The sequence below is a fragment of the Tursiops truncatus genome, chromosome 11, assembly GCF_011762595.2.
Source record: "Tursiops truncatus isolate mTurTru1 chromosome 11, mTurTru1.mat.Y, whole genome shotgun sequence".
Lineage (NCBI taxonomy): Eukaryota > Metazoa > Chordata > Mammalia > Artiodactyla > Delphinidae > Tursiops > Tursiops truncatus.
The window spans coordinates 47,287,613-47,308,599 of record NC_047044.1 but is presented as its reverse complement, the minus strand read 5'-3'; the positions used below and the strand labels follow the sequence as shown (position 1 = coordinate 47,308,599).

At 34.5% G+C, this 20,987-nt stretch overlaps 1 protein-coding gene and 1 long non-coding RNA gene across 6 annotated transcripts in view; both read left to right on the top strand.

The window, feature by feature from the left end:
• On the top strand, positions 1 to 4,305 carry LOC141275848 (uncharacterized). Its single transcript, XR_012324293.1, has 2 exons — positions 1 to 3,128; positions 3,503 to 4,305. It is a non-coding gene; the product is annotated as an uncharacterized lncRNA (long non-coding RNA).
• The window catches only part of CPSF6 (cleavage and polyadenylation specific factor 6), a 29,249-nt gene extending 9,955 nt beyond the window's left edge, over positions 1 to 19,294 (top strand). The window contains exons 4-11 of one of the 5 annotated variants that reach the window (XM_019952634.3): positions 4,494 to 4,639; positions 5,537 to 5,710; positions 5,840 to 5,950; positions 6,408 to 6,912; positions 9,012 to 9,127; positions 9,623 to 9,776; positions 12,058 to 12,247; positions 18,866 to 19,294. In XM_019952634.3, coding sequence (XP_019808193.1) covers positions 4,494 to 4,639; positions 5,537 to 5,710; positions 5,840 to 5,950; positions 6,408 to 6,912; positions 9,012 to 9,127; positions 9,623 to 9,776; positions 12,058 to 12,244 — 1,393 coding nt within the window. In that variant the 3' untranslated portion in view covers positions 12,245 to 12,247; positions 18,866 to 19,294. Of the gene's footprint in view, positions 1 to 4,493; positions 4,640 to 5,536; positions 5,711 to 5,839; positions 5,951 to 6,407; positions 6,913 to 9,011; positions 9,128 to 9,622; positions 9,777 to 12,054; positions 12,248 to 12,327; positions 15,918 to 18,865 lie in introns of those variants that run through there. The other 4 variants (XM_019952631.3, XM_019952633.3, XM_019952636.3 and 1 more) reach the window with 4 other exon arrangements.
• Positions 19,295 to 20,987: the final 1,693 nt, after the last annotated feature.

Sequence of the window (20,987 nt, the reverse complement as noted above, 5' to 3'; positions counted from 1 at the left end):
ATTCTTTTTTTTCCCTAATGGAAGTTAGTAGCTAGTGATTACAATTTTGGGGGTAACTTTCCTTGAAGTTAATGCTAACTACACATGTGTAGGATGTTTTATTTCTACATTGTCAGGAGGTTCTTGGACAAAGATTCATACTCATTTCATGTATCCTGTGATCTACCTCACTAAAACTAGTGGAGCTGGGAGTGTAGATAGATTAGGTCTCTTTTCCAGTTTTCCTGAATTTTCTCCATCTATGGTTGAAATGATTTTTGAAATGACAGTTTGAAGAAGCATTGCTATCCCTGTAATTAAGGGATAGTGGAAGATGGGCAACTGAAGAATAATGTAACATGGATGTTTTGCTTTATTTTTTTAAACTATTAAACTACACAAATGAGGTAGGATCATTACGGGATCATTATAAAATACAGATGTCGAAACGTAAGAAAATAAAAAGCCACAATCTCATCATCCATAGATGATCGCTCTTGACATTTTAGTGAACATACTTTCAGGTTTTTAAATTTTCACTGCAAAAACAATAGGATTACAACTCAGGTTTTATAATGTATTTGATACACGGAGTAAAACAAATATTTAACACTTAAACATACATCTTCCCTAATGTATTAAGTTCTTTCCATCATACCTTGTATGCTACTGTAATTTATTTTACCATTCTAATTTTTGGTTATTTGGGTTTCCAGTTTTTGCCTATTATAAATAATGTTGTGGCAGGCTTCATTTTATATAAATCTTTAGGTTCAGATTTTTGACTTTTTAAAAGGTAATTTGCTAGATGCAGAATAATAAAGAAAAAATATGCTTAATGTACTTACTTTATATTGTTTAATATGCCAGTTTTCAGTAACTAGGAATATTTTCAAAATGCGTACAGAGTCTGACTGCTTTTCATGAACTTCACTTCTACTACCTGATCCGAGCCACTGTTCTCTCTTACTTGAATTTCTGTAATAGCCTCTTACGTGGTGTTCCTGCCTTCACTCTGATTCTCTACAGTCTATATACATGACACATAGCAGAAGTTGAAAAAAAGTGACATCAATATTTGCCTGCTCAGAATCTTCTAATGGTTATCTATTTTATTCAGAGTAAAACCCAGAATCTTCACTGTGGCCTACAGGCACTAAGACCAGTTTCCCCACTACCTCTCTGACCTCATCTCCTACTACTCTTTGCCTTCCCTATGCTGCTTCAGCCACATTAGTCTCTGATGTTCCTCAAACACATTGCTACTTAAGACCTTTACACTGTTTCTTCTTTTTGGTTTATTTTTTCCCAAAATGTCAACATTTGGGATCTTTCACTTCATTCAGGATTTTGCTTGAGTTCCCTTCCCTGGCCACCCTATGCAAGACCTTCTGCCCCCATCACTGTTTCCTTGTTTTAGTTTTTCTTATGATGTATTTTACTCGTTTATTGTCTTGTCTCCTACTAGGTTTAGATTGTAACCTCCATAAGAGCTTGGCTCACTGTTGTATCCCTAACCCTAGAATGGTGCCTGGGATATAGGAGGTGGTGCTCAATAAATGTTTGTTAAATTAGTGAATTAATTAAATTATTTCTAAATGTTGTGACCCAAGATAATCTTGAATCAGACAGCAGACTTTTTTGACCAAGGATCTAGTTTTTTTTTTTTTTTTTTGTGGTACGCGGGCCTCTCACTGTGTGGCCTCTCCCGTTGCGGAGCACAGGCTCCGGATGTGCAGGCTCAGCGGCCATGGCCCACAGGCCCAGCTGCTCCGCGGCATGTGGGATCTTCCCAGACCGGGGCACGAACCCGTGTCCCCTGCATCGGCAGGCGGACTCTCAACCACTGCACCACCAGGAACCCCAAGGATCTAGTTTTTTTTTTTTTTTTTTTTTTTTTGCGTTACGCAGACCTCTCACTGTTGTGGCCTATCGTGTTGCAGAGCACAGGCTCAGCAGCCATGGCTCACGGGCCCAGCCACTCCGCAACATGTGGGATCTTCCCGGACCGGGGCACGAACCCATGTCCCCTGCATCTGCAGGCGGACTCTCAACCACTGTGCCACCAGGGAAGCCCCAAGGATCTAGTTTTTTAAAAAATATTTATTTATTAATTTTGGCTGTGCTGGGTCTTAGTTGTGACATGTGGAATCTTCGTTGCAGCATGCAGACTCAGTTGCAGTAGGCAGCTTCTTAGTTGCGACATGGAGGCTTCTTAGTTGCGGCGTGCGTGTGGGATCTAGTTCCCCCACTAGGGATCGAACCTGGGTCCCCTGCATTGGGAGCACGGACTCTTATTCAGTGGGCCACCGGGGAAGTCCCAAAGGACAATTTTGAATACCAGGGAGAAAAGGCTCCTAAGAGTCCCTCTGAGAATAATTTAGAATATTGTATACCTGTGAGTTGACGCTCATTCATTTTTTTTTTCTATTTTAACTTTATTTTTCCTAGTGAGATATAATTCACATACTATAAAATTCATCATTATAAAGTCTTCAAATCAGTGGGTTTTAGTTTATTTATAAAGTTATACAACCATTACCACTGTCTAATTCCAGAATATTTAATCACCCCCAAAGGAAATCCCATATGCATTAGCAATCTGTCTCTGGATTTGCCTATTCTGAAATGGTATCATAAAGAATGTGGTCCCATGTGACTAGCGTCTTACACTTAGCATAATGTTTTCAGGGTTCATCATGTTGTAGCATGTGTCAGTACTTAATTTCTTTTTATAGCTAAATAATATTCCACCATGTGGATACACCACATTTTAAAAATCCCATCCATCATTTGGTGGACATTTGGGTTGTTTCCATTTTTGCTATTATGAATAAGACCCCTATGAATATTCATATACCAGTTTTTGCATGAGCATATATTTTCTTTTTTTTTTTAAGGAAATTGTTTCTTTCATCTAAATAGGTTACACTGTTATTATATCTTCTACCACTGCTACTACTTGATTAAATAGCTTGAATTTGGGGCTGTTTTATAAAATGTTAATTTTGAAAAATAATTTTGTATTTTTAAACACTAGATAGATTATCATAAGCAAAGTGAGCTACTCATACTTTGAGAAGCACATGGAGATGAGATCTGACTGTGGAAACTGTGTACTAAGCATCCCATTTCTTCTTCATTCTAAGGTGCAAATTCTCTGGGAGCCAACAATAGGTTAAATTGCACTATTAACTTTTTTTGTCTTGTTTGGGGGGAAGTTTATTATGGTCCAATACATTATACCTGATTTATATATGTTAATTGTGTAAACAGGGAACTCTGTAATAATACTGGTAAATAATAACATCAGCATAGCATGTGAAAAAAAAGATAGGTTACACTGTAGTCCCCATATGATTTGGCACTGTTCCAGAACCACCCTTTCATATAGACAGACAAATATTTAGTGAAAGAAGTTAAATTTATAAATATTTATAGTTTCCTTTTTTTTCTTATAAATTATGCCCCTGTGAATATTCATGTACCAATTTATGTGAACATGTATTTGCAATTCTGTTAGGTACACGTATACACGAGGAGATTTATTTTTCTGCCATGAGGCTTGCAGGATCTCAGTTCTCCAACCAGCGATTGAACCTGGGCCACGGCAATGAAAGCGCCAAGTCCTAACCACTAGACAGACCACCAGGGAACTCCCAGGAGAGAAGATTTATTGGATTGTATTTTTAACTCTGTATTTAACCTTTTAAGGAGCTGCTGGGATGTTTGTCAAAGTGGCTGCACTACTTTACATTTTCCATCAGTGTATGTGGGTTCTAGTTTTCTCCACATCCTCACCAGCACTTGTTAATTGTCTTTTTGGTTAGTGAATGTGAAATGGTATCATTGTGGTTTTAATTTACATTTCCCTGTTGGCTAATGATATTGAGCATCTTTTCATGGTGACATTATTCATAATAATGAAAAAAGTGGAAACAACCCAAATGTCTGTCAATTTTTGGGAAATGTGGTATATCCATATAATGAAATATTATTCAGCCATGAAAAGGAATTAAGCACTGACACATGCTACAACATGCATAAACCTTGAAAACATTACGCTTAGTGGAAAAAGCCAATCACAAAAGACCACATACTGTATAGTTCCATTTATATGAAGTGTCCAGAATAGGCAAATCTGTAGGGACAGAATGTGGATTAGTGATTCATTAGGGTTGGAGGATGGGAAGAAATGGAGTGACAGCTAACAGTTATGGGGAGTTTTTTGAGTGATGAAAATTGTTTTTAAAATTGATTGTGGTGATGTTTGTAAAATTCTGAATATGCTAAAAAAAATAAACCACTGAATTCTATACACTTAAAGTGAGTAGGTAGTATGATGTGTTGTTATAAAAAAAAGTTAAAGATCAAAGTGTGAGCTTTGTATATTTCTAAGAAATATTTTCCGTTTTCTTAGGTAAAATTAAATTCAGACCATTTCCTTTTTAATAAGAGTAATAACAGTTAATCCCTCCTCACTTTCTACCCACACCCCTTTAAACATCTTTTAGGTTTGCCCTTGTTGGTGTTGGATCTGAAGCATCCTCAAAAAAGTTAATGGATCTGTTGCCTAAAAGAGAACTTCATGGTCAGAATCCTGTTGTAACTCCATGCAATAAACAGTTCCTGAGTCAATTTGAAATGCAGTCCAGGAAAAGTAAGCAACCCCTCAAAGGCTTTTATTAAAAGTTGTACATTTTAACTAATCTTGCTAGCATTTGTTAGATGTTATATTGGAGAAGTCATCTTAATATTTATAGTTAGTATTTAGTTCATTGGAGAATCCATTTTAGAAAGTCCATGCTTTGAATTTGATTTAAATTACCGATTATGACTGGTCCCGTGTACTGGGAACCTACTCCCGTTTTTCTCTAGATGTCACAGACCCAGCATTATACAACAGTGTGCAAGTTCTGTAGCCCTGTCATTCCCATTGTAAAAAAAGGAAGAAACTACATTCTAATCCTTAGATTGAAGGAAAGTTATGTGGGTGTCTGTTATGGTGGAGGAGGAACCATTGATAATCAGAAAGTATTTGTTGATTTTCTGCTTAGCACCAAGACCTTTCACTACTTAGTAAAGTGTCTATAGAGAAGATTTGCCATTATACACTTACAAATGTTATCACTTAAAGAGATAAATGGATGATCAGGCAATTAACAGAAATTCAAGTGGTTGTTTCAATGTTCTAGCACTTAACACTCAACTGACGAATGTTACAAAATTTAAATGATTTATACTTACTGACATTTAGATTTCTGTTGGAGAATTTTGGTCTTGGCCGCTGCAGAGTACTGGTTTTTTGAAAGTAACTCATGTTTGCTTATTGGAAATACATTTAAGCCTGGATCTTTTGAGGCTTCAAAAGAGCTTAAATAGATATGAATGTTTTCCTAAACTGGTACTTCTCATGTAGTTTGGACAGGCCCAAGGCATCTGCAAGTTAGTATATAGTGTAAATGAACTTTGAAATAGAGTTGTTTCTGATATCTAACAGTGGTTATGTATCAGCTATTTTAATAAATGCTATTTATGAGTATTTGGATATTTGCAGCTACACAGTCAGGACAAATGTCTGGGGAAGGTAAAGCTGGTCCTCCGGGAGGCAGTTCACGTGCAGCCTTTCCACAAGGTGGTAGAGGACGGGCCCGTTTTCCAGGGGCTGTTCCTGGTGGGGACAGATTTCCTGGGCCAGCAGGACCAGGAGGGCCACCTCCACCTTTTCCAGGTAAAATTTTTCTTAAATTACCATGGATAAAATGTGTCTACCTAATACCTCTTTTCCTTTTCTCTCTTTTTCAAGTAATGCATTATTAATGTGACTTACTCTCCTTGTTATGCTATTTTTGGAATCCAGGAAATTTGATCAAGCATCTTGTTAAAGGAACTCGGCCTTTGTTCCTGGAAACTAGGATTCCATGGCATATGGGGCACAGCATAGAGGAAATACCCATTTTTGGCCTAAAAGGTCTTTATTTTTCTCCAAACTTGCTTGACTTATATATAGAATATTTACATCCGTCTTATTTTCTTACCTCTTAAAAAATCCTTTCAAGACCATTTTTCCTTGTTTCACTTTCTAGCTTGGCATCAGAGTAGACTATAAGGTGGGTGATTTCACTGTAAGAAGTGTGTGTACGCTGAAAGATGGAAACTATCTCTAAGCAATGTAATCTATTAAAGTTTTTGTTTCAGTAGTTTTTCTTAAGCATAAATTGAGCTAGCTAAATGTGTAAGGATAAACTTCACCTTTGTAATTGTTAGTGTAGCATTTACCATATGGGTTGCATTTAAAGAGAAAGAGTCTTGGTCTATGAGTTACGCTTTAAAAGTATAATTTTGGCGTGAAGACAAACTGCCTTATTGAAGTGTTTTTTCTCTCTCTCTCTCTCTCTCTCTCTCTCTCTCTCCCCTTTATTCTATAGCTGGACAGACTCCACCACGTCCACCCTTAGGTCCTCCAGGCCCACCCGGTCCACCAGGTCCTCCACCTCCTGGTCAGGTTCTGCCTCCTCCTTTAGCTGGGCCTCCTAATCGAGGAGATCGCCCTCCACCACCAGTTCTTTTTCCTGGACAACCTTTTGGGCAGCCTCCATTGGGTCCGCTTCCTCCTGGGCCTCCACCTCCAGTTCCAGGCTACGGCCCCCCTCCTGGTCCACCACCTCCACAACAGGGACCACCTCCACCTCCAGGCCCCTTTCCACCTCGCCCACCTGGCCCTCTTGGGCCACCCCTTACACTCGCTCCTCCTCCGCATCTTCCTGGACCACCTCCAGGTGCCCCACCACCAGCTCCACATGTGAACCCCGCTTTCTTTCCTCCACCAACTAACAGCGGCATGCCTACATCAGATAGCCGGGGTCCACCACCAACGGATCCATATGGCCGGCCTCCACCATATGATAGGGGTGACTATGGGCCTCCTGGAAGGTAAGTTAGTATGTATCTATAAAAGTAGACTTGGTGTATTTGATCTGCAAAAGGTATTTTTCTCTGTCAGTGAAGTTTTAAAAAAATCATGACCTTTTCTCCAGGTACATAATTTTTTGTATTGTTTTCTCTTAGAAGAAGCAGTGTGATATGGTGAAAAACATACTGAACGGGGTTGGGAATAATCCAGCTCTGCCACTTATACAGCCATGTGATTTTAGGGCAAGTCACTTTGTTTTCATCATTTTTAAGTTAAAAGAGGTTAATAAAGATAATTTAAGCGAGCAAATGGGATCCTTAAGCTATTTTCAAGGTTTTAAAGTCAATCTCATTTACCATTGATGACATTACATAGAATGCTAAAGTTTCTTCATTGGTTTAGGAATTAGGTCAGTTTATTAGATAGGTACTATTGATTATCTCATGCTTATCAGGAGTCCTGAGTAGCAGAATTACTAACTTTTAATTAAAATGGGAACATTAAATAATTTACAAGCATATTTGGGTAGACAAAGACTTGTAAAATACAGACTTTATGGAAATTAAAATGATTAATGGCAATTCTTAGAAAAAAGCTGCATGGAAGTCACGGTGGAACTAAGTGATCCCTAAGCCCCCTTTCAAAATACTTTTAAAGCTATCCATACTCAAATCATAATCTAGAGATTAATCTCTAAGAACTACTTGAATTTGCCCCGTTCAGTTTCTTTTGAGTTTATCATTTGATTTTATATTCTTTAACTATCACTGTTGAATGACTTTGTATTTTGTTTTGTCTGACAGTGTTCTGCAGGGATGGATTTGAGCATCTGCCTAATTCCATACAGTTGCACAGGGCCAGGGAAATAAATTTGATGTTGTAAACAAAGTCTCCTGACAGTTATTTACCATAGAGCTTGTGTCTTTATGTGACTGCCAAAATTGCTTCGTTTTCTTTTGAAAAACGTTATAACTAGGAAGGTAGCACAACTTTTCTCCTGTTCAGCTTAATTTCAGTGAGCAACTACCTATTAAGTGTCCACTCGGTGTATAGGGGTGGGTTAGGTGGTTTGGTTTGACAGTTTAAAATTTGAATCTCATGTCTTTTTTCTAACATAATAGAATTTCTACAGTGTCAGTTTTTCTTAAAATACATTTGTGTATATATTTTTAGTTATTATTGAGTAATTTTTAATTGAAAATTGGAGAAAACTGATTATCTTGCGTGGGTTTTTTTTTTTTTAGGGGATCAGATGGGTATGAGTCACAGAAATTAATTGAAATCATACATGGATTTTGAACAACTTGTGATTTGGTTGGGCTGTTTATAAAGTTTTGGGAATAACAATAATACCTTATAAACATGAAGAAGGTTATATGAGCTGTTTCCTCATTTCATTAGAATGAACTGCTACTGCTTACCTCAGTTCAACATCCTACCTAATAACTAAGATGGCAAAAAGTTTACCTTTTCCTATACTGCACATGCAGTCACAATTTTTAAAGTTGTCCAGCAGCTTTAGAAAATCTTGGGATTTTACTGTTTTTTTCCAACAAATATTTACAGGTACTGAGTGCCTTTTATTTGCCAGATATCCTTCTAGGGATTCAGTGGCAAACAAGATAAGTCTAAAGTCTTCTCCCTCCTGAAATTTTATTAGTCCAACAGACATTTATTATCCTTCTCTTATGAATTGGGCCTTGGCACCTAGAGGATCCAAATATAAATGAAACCAAATTCCATCCCTTGATAGTGTAGGGTTGTATTTTTTGCAGTCAGGATTTTTTGTTTAGATATACATATGTGTTGGGACATCAGAACAATTTATTATATCTGTTTTTGTATGACTCTGAAAAATAGTATATTATACTTATGTAAGTACAGAATTTCTGGCCTCCAGAAAGATGAGGTTTCTAAGTTGCTACTTTATTTCAGCTGAAAGATAAGGGAATTTTGCTTAGACCTTCTCTTCGTAGGAAAAAGATCACATTTCAATCTGAAAAAGTAACTATTAGCTCTAAGGCACTTGTCAAAAGCAATTATTTGAATTGCTTTACACTATTGTGACTAATTTAGAAAATCTTTTGAGTATGATTTAAGGTTTATTTCGATTTTACAGGGAAATGGATACTGCAAGAACACCATTGAGTGAAGCTGAGTTTGAAGAAATCATGAATAGAAATAGGGCAATCTCAAGCAGTGCTATTTCAAGAGCTGTGTCTGATGCCAGTGCTGGTTTGTATATTTCTTTCTGTATTAACATTTCTTATTTATGTTATTAGGAATGACCTAAAAAGTACAGTCTTGAAGATGGGTCATCTACATGTAGTAGTTATTTTTATATTTACAAATCATTACCTATACTTTATTTAAAAGACATTGAAGGGAACTGTATGTCACAGTGTAGTGGAAAAACTCCTAATTTAAAAATTTTAGGTGTAAATTTAAATATTAGCCCTGACATTTAATGGCTCAGGGACCTTAAGGCAGCTCATTTATTCTCATATTTACTAAATGATTATGTGTTTCACACAGCTATAATAGTAACAAGTGGTGTTAACTTCATGTACATTAAAGCCTTTCAGAATGGTGAAACTCTGAGAAAAATTAAGACATCTTCTGTAGTGATTTTAAAGTGCATTCCTTTTGTAAAATGGTTGCCCCAAATGGTTTGGTGGTATTTTGAAAACAAAATTTATTTGACTTCGGCCCCTCTCCTTCCACTCACAGGTGATTATGGGAGTGCTATTGAGACATTGGTAACTGCAATTTCTTTAATTAAACAATCCAAAGTATCTGCTGATGATCGTTGCAAAGTTCTTATTAGCTCTTTGCAAGATTGCCTTCATGGAATTGAATCCAAGTCTTATGGTTCTGGATCAAGGTAAAACTTTCCTGTCTCATGTCTGTTTAAAACTGCTGCTTTGCAAATAGAAAAAATACTGTGTTTGGGACTTTATAGGACTTTGATTTTACTTATTACTGTTTACTTAGCAGCTAGTGTGATCTTGTTATTGTTTTTGTTTAAACCCTAAATCAAATGTTAGATGTTTGCTTGCTTAAAACCCTTCAGTGGCTTCCAGTTATTCTTAGAATAAGACTGTAAATATTGAAGTGCTGTGTGATATAGTTCTACCTATCTTTTCAGCCTCACTGTGTACCTCTCCTCTGGCTCACTGTTCTCTCGCCACATTGGTCTCCCTTTTCTTCTTGACACATCAAGCACTTGCCCACCTCACTGTTTTGTTTTTTGCGGTACGCGGACCTCTCACTGTTGTGGCCTCTCCCGTTGTGGAGCACAGGCTGCGGACGCGCAGGCTCAGTGGCCATGGCTCACAGGCCCAGCCGCTCCGCGGCATGTGGGATCTTCCTGGACTGGGGCACAAACCCATGTCCCCTGTATCGGCAGGCAGACTCAACCACTGCGCCACCAGGGAAGCCGCACCTCACTGTTTTTGTACTTGGTATTTATGCCCACCTTGCTGTTTTTGTACTTCGTATTTCTTCTGCTGGGAGTCCCTTTTCCCTGGCTCTAATAGCTGGCTCCTTATCCTTCATGCCTCAACTCAATCTAACTTGCTAAGAGGGGTCTTCTCTCAGGTTATTCTGTCATGTTCATTCTGTTTATTTTTCATAATACTTACTACAGTCTATTCTTATTTGTTACTAATGCACATTTTTTTTCACTAGAACACATCGAAAGATGGAAAGGACCTTACCTGTCTTGTTCGCTACAATATTTGTAATGATGAAACAGTGCTTGGTACAGATTGGGTGCTAAATAAATATTTCTTGAACAAAGGAGTTAATAATCTATTTCTTAGTATTTTTATTTTGATTAGGCAGTTCCTTTTTTTGGCATTACTGCTAACCTTGAAATTTTACATATTTTCAAAAGGTAGATCTTTAACCTTGACATGATACTTTCAGGTCTTTAGTGTACTTTATCTAGTGGTAGAGTTGTCTTCATTAAGTTAGGAAAAGAGAGCTTGTCTTTGTCATAGTCCACAACTTTATGATTATTACCTTTTTGACCCAGTATAAAGATGTTTGGACCTGAACACATTTGTTACAGCTGAAGACCGTATCTTATATAGTCTTCTTTTAATTATTTAAGTCCAGAATAATAACTTCTACTTTAATCACAGGCTTAGCACTTAATAATGTTTGCTAAGTTGAGCTGTCTGGTGCAGAAATACAAAATAGAGATTAAACTAATAGCCAGTTGTTATTTCCTTGTTGTGAATTTCAGAATTTAGAATAGTAGGATTTCTAAGATACATACTCTGGTTAAAGTACCTGTTTTTTGTTGTTGTTTTTAAAGGCAGTTCATGAAACATTTCTCTTTATTAAATAAAAATGAGAATAGTATCTCAGTCTTTTCTGGTGGTCATGTTTACTAAGTTTCTTCTCTGCTTCCCACCATGCCCCTCAGCACCACCACCCCCCAAGCATACCTACGAATATATTTCATTAGGAAGTTTCTTAGTGGGGTAACACTAATGATGAACCATATTTTGGCTAGTTTTAAATGTAAAATTGATATTTACATATAGGTTTAGGTAACATGTATTAATGGGTGGTAGTTTTATGTATTTAAGTCTCATTATATATTGAGTGATTTCATGAATTTTGTGTCTAAAAAACTACCTTCTGTATGTTCTTTAGCTTGAAACACAAGTCCTTTGAAATTTTCTCTCCTTTACCTTTCTGCTTTTCATTCAGTAAATACTACATGTCTGTTTTAGGCTGCTAGTTATAATAGATGTAATAGATGATATGGTGTATTGCCATGGTGTGTCTGGTTCCCAATTTTTATTTATTTGGCTGCGCCGGGTCTTAGTTGCGGCACATGCGATTTTTAGTTGTGGCATTCGGGATCTAGTTCCCTGACCAGGGATCAAACCCAGGACCCCCCTGCATTGGGAGCGAGGAGTCTTAACCGTTGGACCACCAGGGAAGTCCCGGGTGAATGTTTTTAAAAATGGGGTTTCTAGTTCATGCTTGTACGTGAGTAAATCATTATTGGCAGTTCAGGATATTTTAGTTTAAATTAGATTTATAAGTTATTTTTTGCCGTAGGTATTTTTAAACACCAAAATACTGAATATCTTTTTAAGCTATCTAATTATGGAGAGCATTAATCCAGTAATTTCTTTTAGAAGACGTGAACGATCAAGAGAAAGGGATCATAGTAGATCACGAGAAAAGAGTCGGCGTCATAAATCCCGCAGTAGAGATCGTCATGATGATTATTACAGAGAGAGAAGCAGAGAACGAGAGAGACACCGGGACCGGGACCGGGACCGCGATCGAGAGCGCGACCGAGAGCGCGAGTATCGTCATCGTTAGAAGGTGGGTATTCCTTGTTCCTGTTGTATTTAACATATGTATTATTAATAGTAATTATAACTCCGAGGCTATTGTTTATGCAGTATATACCCACATTTTACATGGTTCAACTACTTGTTCTGAATTTAATCTTCTGGAAACATCTGAGATAAATGACAGGTGAGTAATAACAGGTAAACATTTTGACCTCTTATCCTTAAATATTGTGTTGCTTGCTTGAGCTACAGCTTTTAGGTTTCAGGTTGTTAATGGTCCTAAGAAATAATCAAGAGGACTCATTGTCTACTTCTAAAAATCTAAAAATTGGAATTCTCTTAATCACATACATAGTTTTCATGTGATTTAAAATATAAAATATAGGGAGTTAATTCATACTATATATAGTATGCTTGGACTTCAAAAAATAAAGTTTCTTTCCTTGAACTAACTTTATTTATCCCTAAAAATTTTAAAGAAAATCTGACAGTATAATAGTTTATAATACAGGAAGAATATAGGAGGGTGGTTTCTCAGCATTGAGAAAAACTTTTTTTTTTTTTTTTTTTTTTTTTTTTGAAAAGACACTTTTCCTGCCATCTGGGTTTTGTTTTTAAAAGAAAAGAAACAGTATTCTTTAATTTGCAAAGAAGATAAGAAAGTTACTCAATTAAAATGGATTCAGGGTATTCCATATAGAGAATTTTAAATTGTACCAAATCATACATCCCAGGTTAGAATAACCTTGAAATAATTTTCTTTGATGTTTCATTCATAAACCATAATCATTGTGTCTTTTTTTTCTGTATTTTAAAACTATTGTGTACATTTTTCATAAAGCGGGAAGAGTTGTCTGTTTATACTTCATTTTCACGTGTAATTTTATTTTTATATTTGTGAACAGCGTTTATTCATGTGAAAAGTGGGGAGAGGGCACTATAAGGCTTGTGCATGTGACACAAAGGTTATTCTGTAAACAGATTTTTTTTTTCTTCATATGTTGGTGGCATATCCAAAATAAATTAGGCTAAAACAAACCCCTTATTGGTAATTACTCTTTACATGATTATTTTCCATAAAATAAAATTGGGAAATATTGAAAATTCAGTTATGGTAATTGTTAGTATTTAAATTGTTATGGGCAAAATTAAAGGATTGTATGTAATTCTGTGACAAAATAACAGTTTCTTTAGATATATTTTAGCAAACGAGATCCTTTTTAAGTAATATTACTTAGAAAATAAGCATGTAAGTCTTATTTTTATGGTACACAAATAACCTATTACATTATACAGTTTTAAGGGCTTTTTGAAGTAAAAAGGCAAGTTTTAATACTTTTCCATGCATTTTGAATATATATCAAAACCTTAATTTTAAAATAGTTCTCCATGTACTGTATTATAGAACTTAACAAAAATAATTCTCAAAACTTTATTTTAATATGAGGCAAAACTTCTTATTTTTAAAACTAAGCTTATTGAAATTGATACTGTTTTTGGATGTAAGAACTGAATGTTGTATCATGTAAGACTAAATACTAAATTTTAAAGATGTAGCCCTCTGCCTCTCCCACTCCCGCCCACCCCACCCCCCAGTTATAGATCTGATCCCATCTTATGAAAAAATTCTCAGTGCCCATCAGTGCTTAAGGTGAATTGTGGCCAACTTAGGGAAATGTTTAACGTATATCAGCCATTTCATTTAAAGTAAGGTACAGGTCCTTCAATTTATATTTTTATTTAGACTTTGTCAGTTATCAACAAGCTTCTAGTTACTGAAGTCATGATAATGGAACTTGCATACATTTTCAGTCATCTCCAAGATTGGATATGCCCATCAAGGGCATTCTGAGCCAGTTTATACCCAAAGTTAATTAACAAGTCTTCTTAATGGTTTTAGCATAGTTAAGTAAACTCCTTCTGAAAGGTCCATTGTTAATTTTAAATACTTTGAATTAACATTACATTCCGGTAATGGGTACACGTAACTATATCATGGTTTGAGTTTCATTACGTTCAGACATTAACTATGAATTCCTAACTTGCAAACTATTGTTGACATTTTTTCTTAATCACTGATGTGTACCATACCAAAATTCCCATGTTTTGTTTGTGCATTAATCAGAATTGAGTTGTAATATTGTTATGTGCCTTCATCCAAGCAAAATTTTACATAAGCATTTCCAGTGCAAAAAATTCTGTTATCCTGGAATATTGTACCTTTGCTATACCAAACAGTATTTATTGTGAACATAGATGTGAATAAATGGGTAGGGACTGGGATTAAATATATCTGAGTGAAAAACTTTTTTGAGCAAATAAAAAATATCTGCACATTTAATCACCATCATAATGAGGTCTATTGACCTTTTTTAGAAGTTTTAAAATATGAGTCCTTTTGAACTTTCATGTAAATCTTAAATGGACTGAATGGAATAAGAGTAACTTGGAAGCTAAAGTGAATGTCAGTAGTAAGTCTGTATGCAAATAAAACAATAATGTAATCTATTATTAAAGTGATGATGAATGGCTAAAAGGGCAAGTTCTTAATTTAACTGGAAACTTAAATGATGTTGGCAAGCTGTTAATGTCTGTCCCATCTTAATTTTTTTGTGTGTTTGAACTGTTGGTAATGTTAATTGCATTCTCTCATTTAAAAAATGTATTAGTTTTTCTAAAAGCATTGAATATCTAAGTTCAAATATATAATATTTTAATGGGAATATCGGTATTGTAAATTTCAGCATGTAAATATATTGTGCTTCATATTCTGTAATTTCTGCCTCTATTCTCAGACCACTCTGAGCAAAACAAAAGTAGTTCAGTGTTTTAAGATTATATGCTTTTTACAGAAATAATTTTGTTTTCATAGTTGTTTTCTTTTGTGTTCCTCTTATTACTTGCTGGGAACAACCCTACTCAGCGATTTCTGTTAACAGTTCCACTTTTCTTTGTATACTGAAGAGTAATGAACTGAAATTATTTTTTTAAATACTCTATTCATGCTTTTCCTCTCTCTGACACATGATGTTTACATTCTCAAATCATTATCCATTCCTTTGATTAGATTTTAAGCATCATATACGGGCTATAGGTTAAGTAACTATACTTTCCTTTGCTGTATGATTACTTTTCTCCTTTCACAAATACCATGATCTTAGATTTTGTTGTCATTGCACAAGATTTAGGGTGTTTTGCATTCCTTATTCAATTTATAGCTTTGCATTAATTTGGCAGGGGGAAGCCAAAAGAATCAGAAGTTCTTGCGTAAATGTTAAGATGCTTTTATCTCCTCAAGAGTTAATGTTACTTCGAGTCTTATGTGAAAATTAAATTCTTCTAATCATCTGATGAATGATACGGGTGGTAATGAGATTTAAAAATTATTTCTGCAACTCTTAAGTCATCTGAGATCTAATACTGTCCAGCCCTGTGTTTATTGTTTCCCCATATACCCTAACCGCTTCATCTGGATATGCCAGCTTTCATTATTTTCACTCTAATTTTCCTTGCTTTTAGTATTATTTGCAAAACCTGCCTGACTACACAGTTATGTTAATTAAAGTGAGAAGAGGGTAAAAAGTGATCCTAGAATGGATGTATAGTGTGTGTTTTGCTCACTGTGGTTTAAGAATATGGTTTTGTTTACAAATGATTAATGTTCCCTGTTTAAAAAATAAAAATCAGTGCCAATGTGAGTCACCTTGATCTCTCACCTTCATCTCAGTGTGAAACTTACTACCATTGTTCTAGTTTGTAAATTAGATTGTTTTGAATAAATAATGATTTGAATGAATAGTTAGCATTGTTTAAAGGAAATCTAATAACCAAAAAAGGAGTAAGGGTGTCATAAATGCTGTCCAAATTTACTACTTTGCCTTGGTGGTAGCATGTTTTAACTCTCACAGTGAAATCTAAATCACACAGCAGCTTATTTTGAAATGTCCATTTTGTCAGATTTTTTGGGCAAAGCTGGGTATTCTTTAACTGTGAAGTTTATTTCTACTATTTAGTGAACTGCCTAGAGCAACAATCCTGTATATGTTTTATAGTGTAATGAAATGCGTTAGTTAAAATGAGGTAAGTACTATCTGCAGAGATGCAAAGATGAAAGTACGAAATGTTTTGGTAGTAGGGAGTTTTTTGTAAACATCTACAACAAACAGGATTTTGTAATATGTTCTAGTCAATGCAAGAAGGGATTTTGATTTTAAAGAGTTCACTTGTATTTAGATACTTCTAGTTCTTTTGCCCACTTCATCTCCTTTCCTCTCATTAAGAAAAAAGTGAATTTTATTATACTGCATTAATAAAAGTATATCTCTAAAATTATATTAGAATCCTTCTTATTCAGTGTATTAATGTGAAAACCTGTAAAAGATCCATATCTAATATATATTTGAATCTTCTACCTGAAAGGTGAATTAACTGATACCAGTAAATTTGCTTGGATAAGTTTTCTAATAGAAACACTTGTAATTTGAGTTGTTAGTATTGACTTGATCTTGCATTATCTCAAAATGCAGGTGCTTCTCTGTATTGAAATTTTAACTTAGTGCTCACTTTATATACTTCATTAAAGAGCCATAGATTCCATCTGTCTTAGTTTTTTTAACAACTGCTTACATAGATCTTCCTTCTATAACTGATAGCTAAAGCAAGAAATTGTGTGGCTTTGACATTACAGATTTGACCACATGGTATTCTGAAAACATGACCGTTGAATGTATTTGTCACTTTAAGCTTCTTTTTGATATCTGTGTTTATGTAGATTTCTACTTAGAAACTTGAGACTATAATATGGAATTGGGTTATTGGAAATGGGTTGTATTGCCTTCAAATTTGCTTTTTCTTTTTTTTTTTTGAGATTGTAAAATTTTGTATTTCCAAATGGATAAATGTAAAGTGTTTAGAAATAGCAATAAAAGCTGTCAGATTATCCCCCAGATTTTGTCTGTATGGTGAAAATTAGAGACTTATTAATAGTAAAGATCTATCTATAAGACAAAAGATAAGTGCATTCATCCTAAAGATACGTGTTGTAATTTCACAATAGGATTCTCTACCTAAAAAATAGTAAAAATTCTCCATTAGAGTGATACAAAATTGCAGAGTATGCCATGTTTTTTGGAAGGGTTGGGTATTTTTGTTTTGCTCACTGTGACTTAATTTTTCCGTCTTATTTAAATCCCTTCCAGCATGATAAAATAACTAGGGAGATAAACATCTTTTTGCAATAAGATTTATGAATTTCCCATTAATCTATTTTTTCAGATTAGAACATATGCCTTGTCTCTCTTTAATACTTCAATACCAGTTTTTTTACGTATATTGCAAAGTAGTAAAGATAAAATGTGTGAAGCTACCTTTCTAGATTTTTTCCATGAAATAATTCCACCAAAAGCTTTATCAGCATAAGATAAAATATATGAAAGGTAACATTAGAAATGGCTTAAGTATCTATTTGAAAAATATGGGCAAATTAAAAACTATTTAAAAGTCCAGGATTATAACATCTGCTTTTTCATTTTGTAGTTGTAAAATTTAAGTTTTTACTGCTAGGCAATGTGAATGCGTATGTGTACTGATGCTCTTAAGATGCTTACACCCTAATTGAGGAGGAAAGGACATAGAAGAAGATTTATAGTTGTGACAGAATATTAATTACTCTTAATTGTAGAGCAAAAAGTATTTTTCAGTTACTTTTATGGAATACTATCACTAAACATTGTGCCCTTTTGCCTCTTACATCATATTATTGAAACACTCTCTTGGAATTTATATTTTAAATATCTGGTGTTTCAAGTGATCACTTATATCCACGTTACTTGAATGTTTCTTTTGTGAACCTCTACCTGAAGTTTGCACATTTATGTACTCCTGAAACTTTAGGTTATCTCATTTATTGGGGTTTTATTTCTTTATGTGAGTTTTCAATGAAATTTATCATTGTAGATTCCCATTTAGCTTGTTTCGGCTTAGTTTATATATTTACATTAGATATTTCAGTGTAGGTGGAATAGAGGGACAGTAATGTTATAAATTTGTATATGTCTAAAGATTTGTACGTGGATGTCATATTTATTTAAATGTGCATACTGAGCTTATATTTATAAATTTTGTAACATGGAGGACCGTTTGATTTATAACATTTGCAGAAGTTCCTGTATGTCAAATAAATACAACTAATCTGTAAAATAATTTATTGCATTTATATTCAGTTCTCATTTAATTGTTTATGAGTTATATAGAATTTATGTGGGTGAATGATAATATTTACATTAAAATCATCCAAGTGTTTTTCCATTTATTTTTGTAGTACGCATACTTTAGAAAATGACTTATAAATGTTTCCATCTTCACAGAAACAGTAGCTGCTACATTTTCATTTCCGTTTCAGTCATTAAATTTATAAGGCAATAATATTTAAGAAGAATGAAATCAGAATGTCTCAGTTTTAATCACATACATTTGGGAGCCTTTCTCCATCACAAAGGCAGCTACTGTTTCAGTTAATTCTTATTTTGTGTTAGAATACATAACAGTGAAGTAGATGCACGACTTGTGTATGTATAGTTAAGCCAGCATTTTTCTGTGTATTATGGGGAATAGCAAAATCTACATCATAAATTTTGACACATTACAGCTGAAGGAAGAGGAACACCTTCCAAGACAAAACAGTCTTCATGGGGGAAAAATGACGCTTGTCCAGCAGTTTGCTTCTTGTGATTGAACTGAACCTGTAAGGATTCATGGATAAAATGAACAGGAATAGATCTGAATAAAGCAAATCTGCATAAATGGTAACCAGTAGCTCTACTTTTATTTTTTATGTTGCTTACCTGTTTTATTTGAAGGAAACCTGTGTGATTTAAAAAGTTATAGCTTTTGCAACTTTATTACTGGTTATATACATTTGGCCATTATAATGTGCAAGCAATTGGAAAAAAAACGTCAAGTAAATGCTTGTTTTATAGTAGTTTGTTCTTGTTAAAAATGTTCATACGATAATGTCTGTAAACAGCACCACTTTGATTACAATAGATGTAGTGTTGTAATAAACTGTTTAATGGGGCTGATGTGTAAAGCTGTTCAAGTTATTTGATGTTTACACCTCAGGGAAAGTCTTGTGTTCAGCAATATCTAAAGATAATGTTACTATGACATTTATACTGTCCTTTAAAAAAACATTGCAATAGCATTTTTGGATATGCATCAATCTAATCTTGCGTTCAGTGAATTAAACATACTAATTAAGTGTCTCTTGCCCTTGATTTTGATATTAGAATAGGTGATTACATGGGTATTTAATATTTCTATATTCTGCTTTTCTAGCTGTTTTTACCTAGTTAAGCTTGTGACTTTGCTGAATGGTATGTAAACTTGTAAAAACTGAAATTTCACAACATAACAACCCAGTCATTGTGTTAGGGGTCAACAAAGATTTTGTGGTTTTAACATTTTAGTAAAAACCCACACGTGATTTGCTACAGTAATGCAGCTTAATTACAACACAGGTGTACTGAAACGCTTAATTGTAAACTGCTAGCATTGAAGAAATATTTTGACAGTTCTGATTTGATGTGGCAGTTATTAGCTATTTTATATTGATAGTGCTTATGGTTTATTGTTGAAGCCATGGGCAACGTAAATATAGGCAGCCGTGCAGCAGACAAATGTGAGTAAAGAAAGCCTTAGTTTTATTTTCCAGTTACAGGAAATAGATTTCTGAAGGGTGTGATGTTTATTAACATTGGGTTGTATTCTCCTATATGTGTAATAGGAGATTATAGGTGTACCGATCTCCACAGTTTAAGGAGTTCTGTGTATTCATGCAACCTATTAATTCATGCTAAAGTTAACCTAATCAAAGATTTTTTTCAAACCTGCCTTGCATATAAGCCCACATTAAAAGCACCTGGCTAGCATGTGTTCTTAATTGTAAAATTAGCATAGGCAGAGTGTCAATTTGATTAGACATTTTTATAGAAAGTTCATTCTGAATCATTACTTCAGAAATTTGAGTTAAAATCCTTAAGCAAGTTAATATGTTTTTTAATGTTTTTAAAATCTGATTATCTTTGAGAGATCTTCTGATAATACACTTCCTTTTTTTTCTTTTTTTAAACGTATAGCCAAATTTTAGGACGTTGCTTGTTTAGGCACCCTAAATATTATGTAAGTGCAACCTTAGAAGCCCTCCAGAGAACTGCAGTTCTTTACTTTCATGTTGTCCACCATCATACCAGTTCTTGCAGAATTAGCTGTTTTAAATTATCCATATTATTGCCAGCTTTATTTTTAAAACATTTTGTGGTTAGAGTATTTGTGCATGGAATCATTGGTGTTTGTCAGAACTGTTTGCTCTCAGAAATGATTTTTTAAGTGTTCTATCTTGTTGAAAATGCAGTTCCCTTTTTAACATTTGAGAGTTGTATCAAAATCAGTTTTCTTGCTTTGTGTATAGATGTTGTTAGTTTTATTTCTTAGATTTTTTTTATATTACAATGCTGTAATGCGAAGAAGTATGGACATAAATATATTACAAGGGAATTAGTTAATAGTAAGCTTAAAAGGTAAGTAAATGTCCATAAGGATACAATTTTCTCTGAACAATTTAAAAATGGGATCATAAAAATCTTAACTGTGCTTGAACTTGAAATGAAAACTGGAAATTTTGTACTAATTAAATCCTTCATTTACCTTTTCATTTTTTTTTTTTTTTTTTTAATCAGTGGAACCCTTTAATTGCTCATACTATATCACTC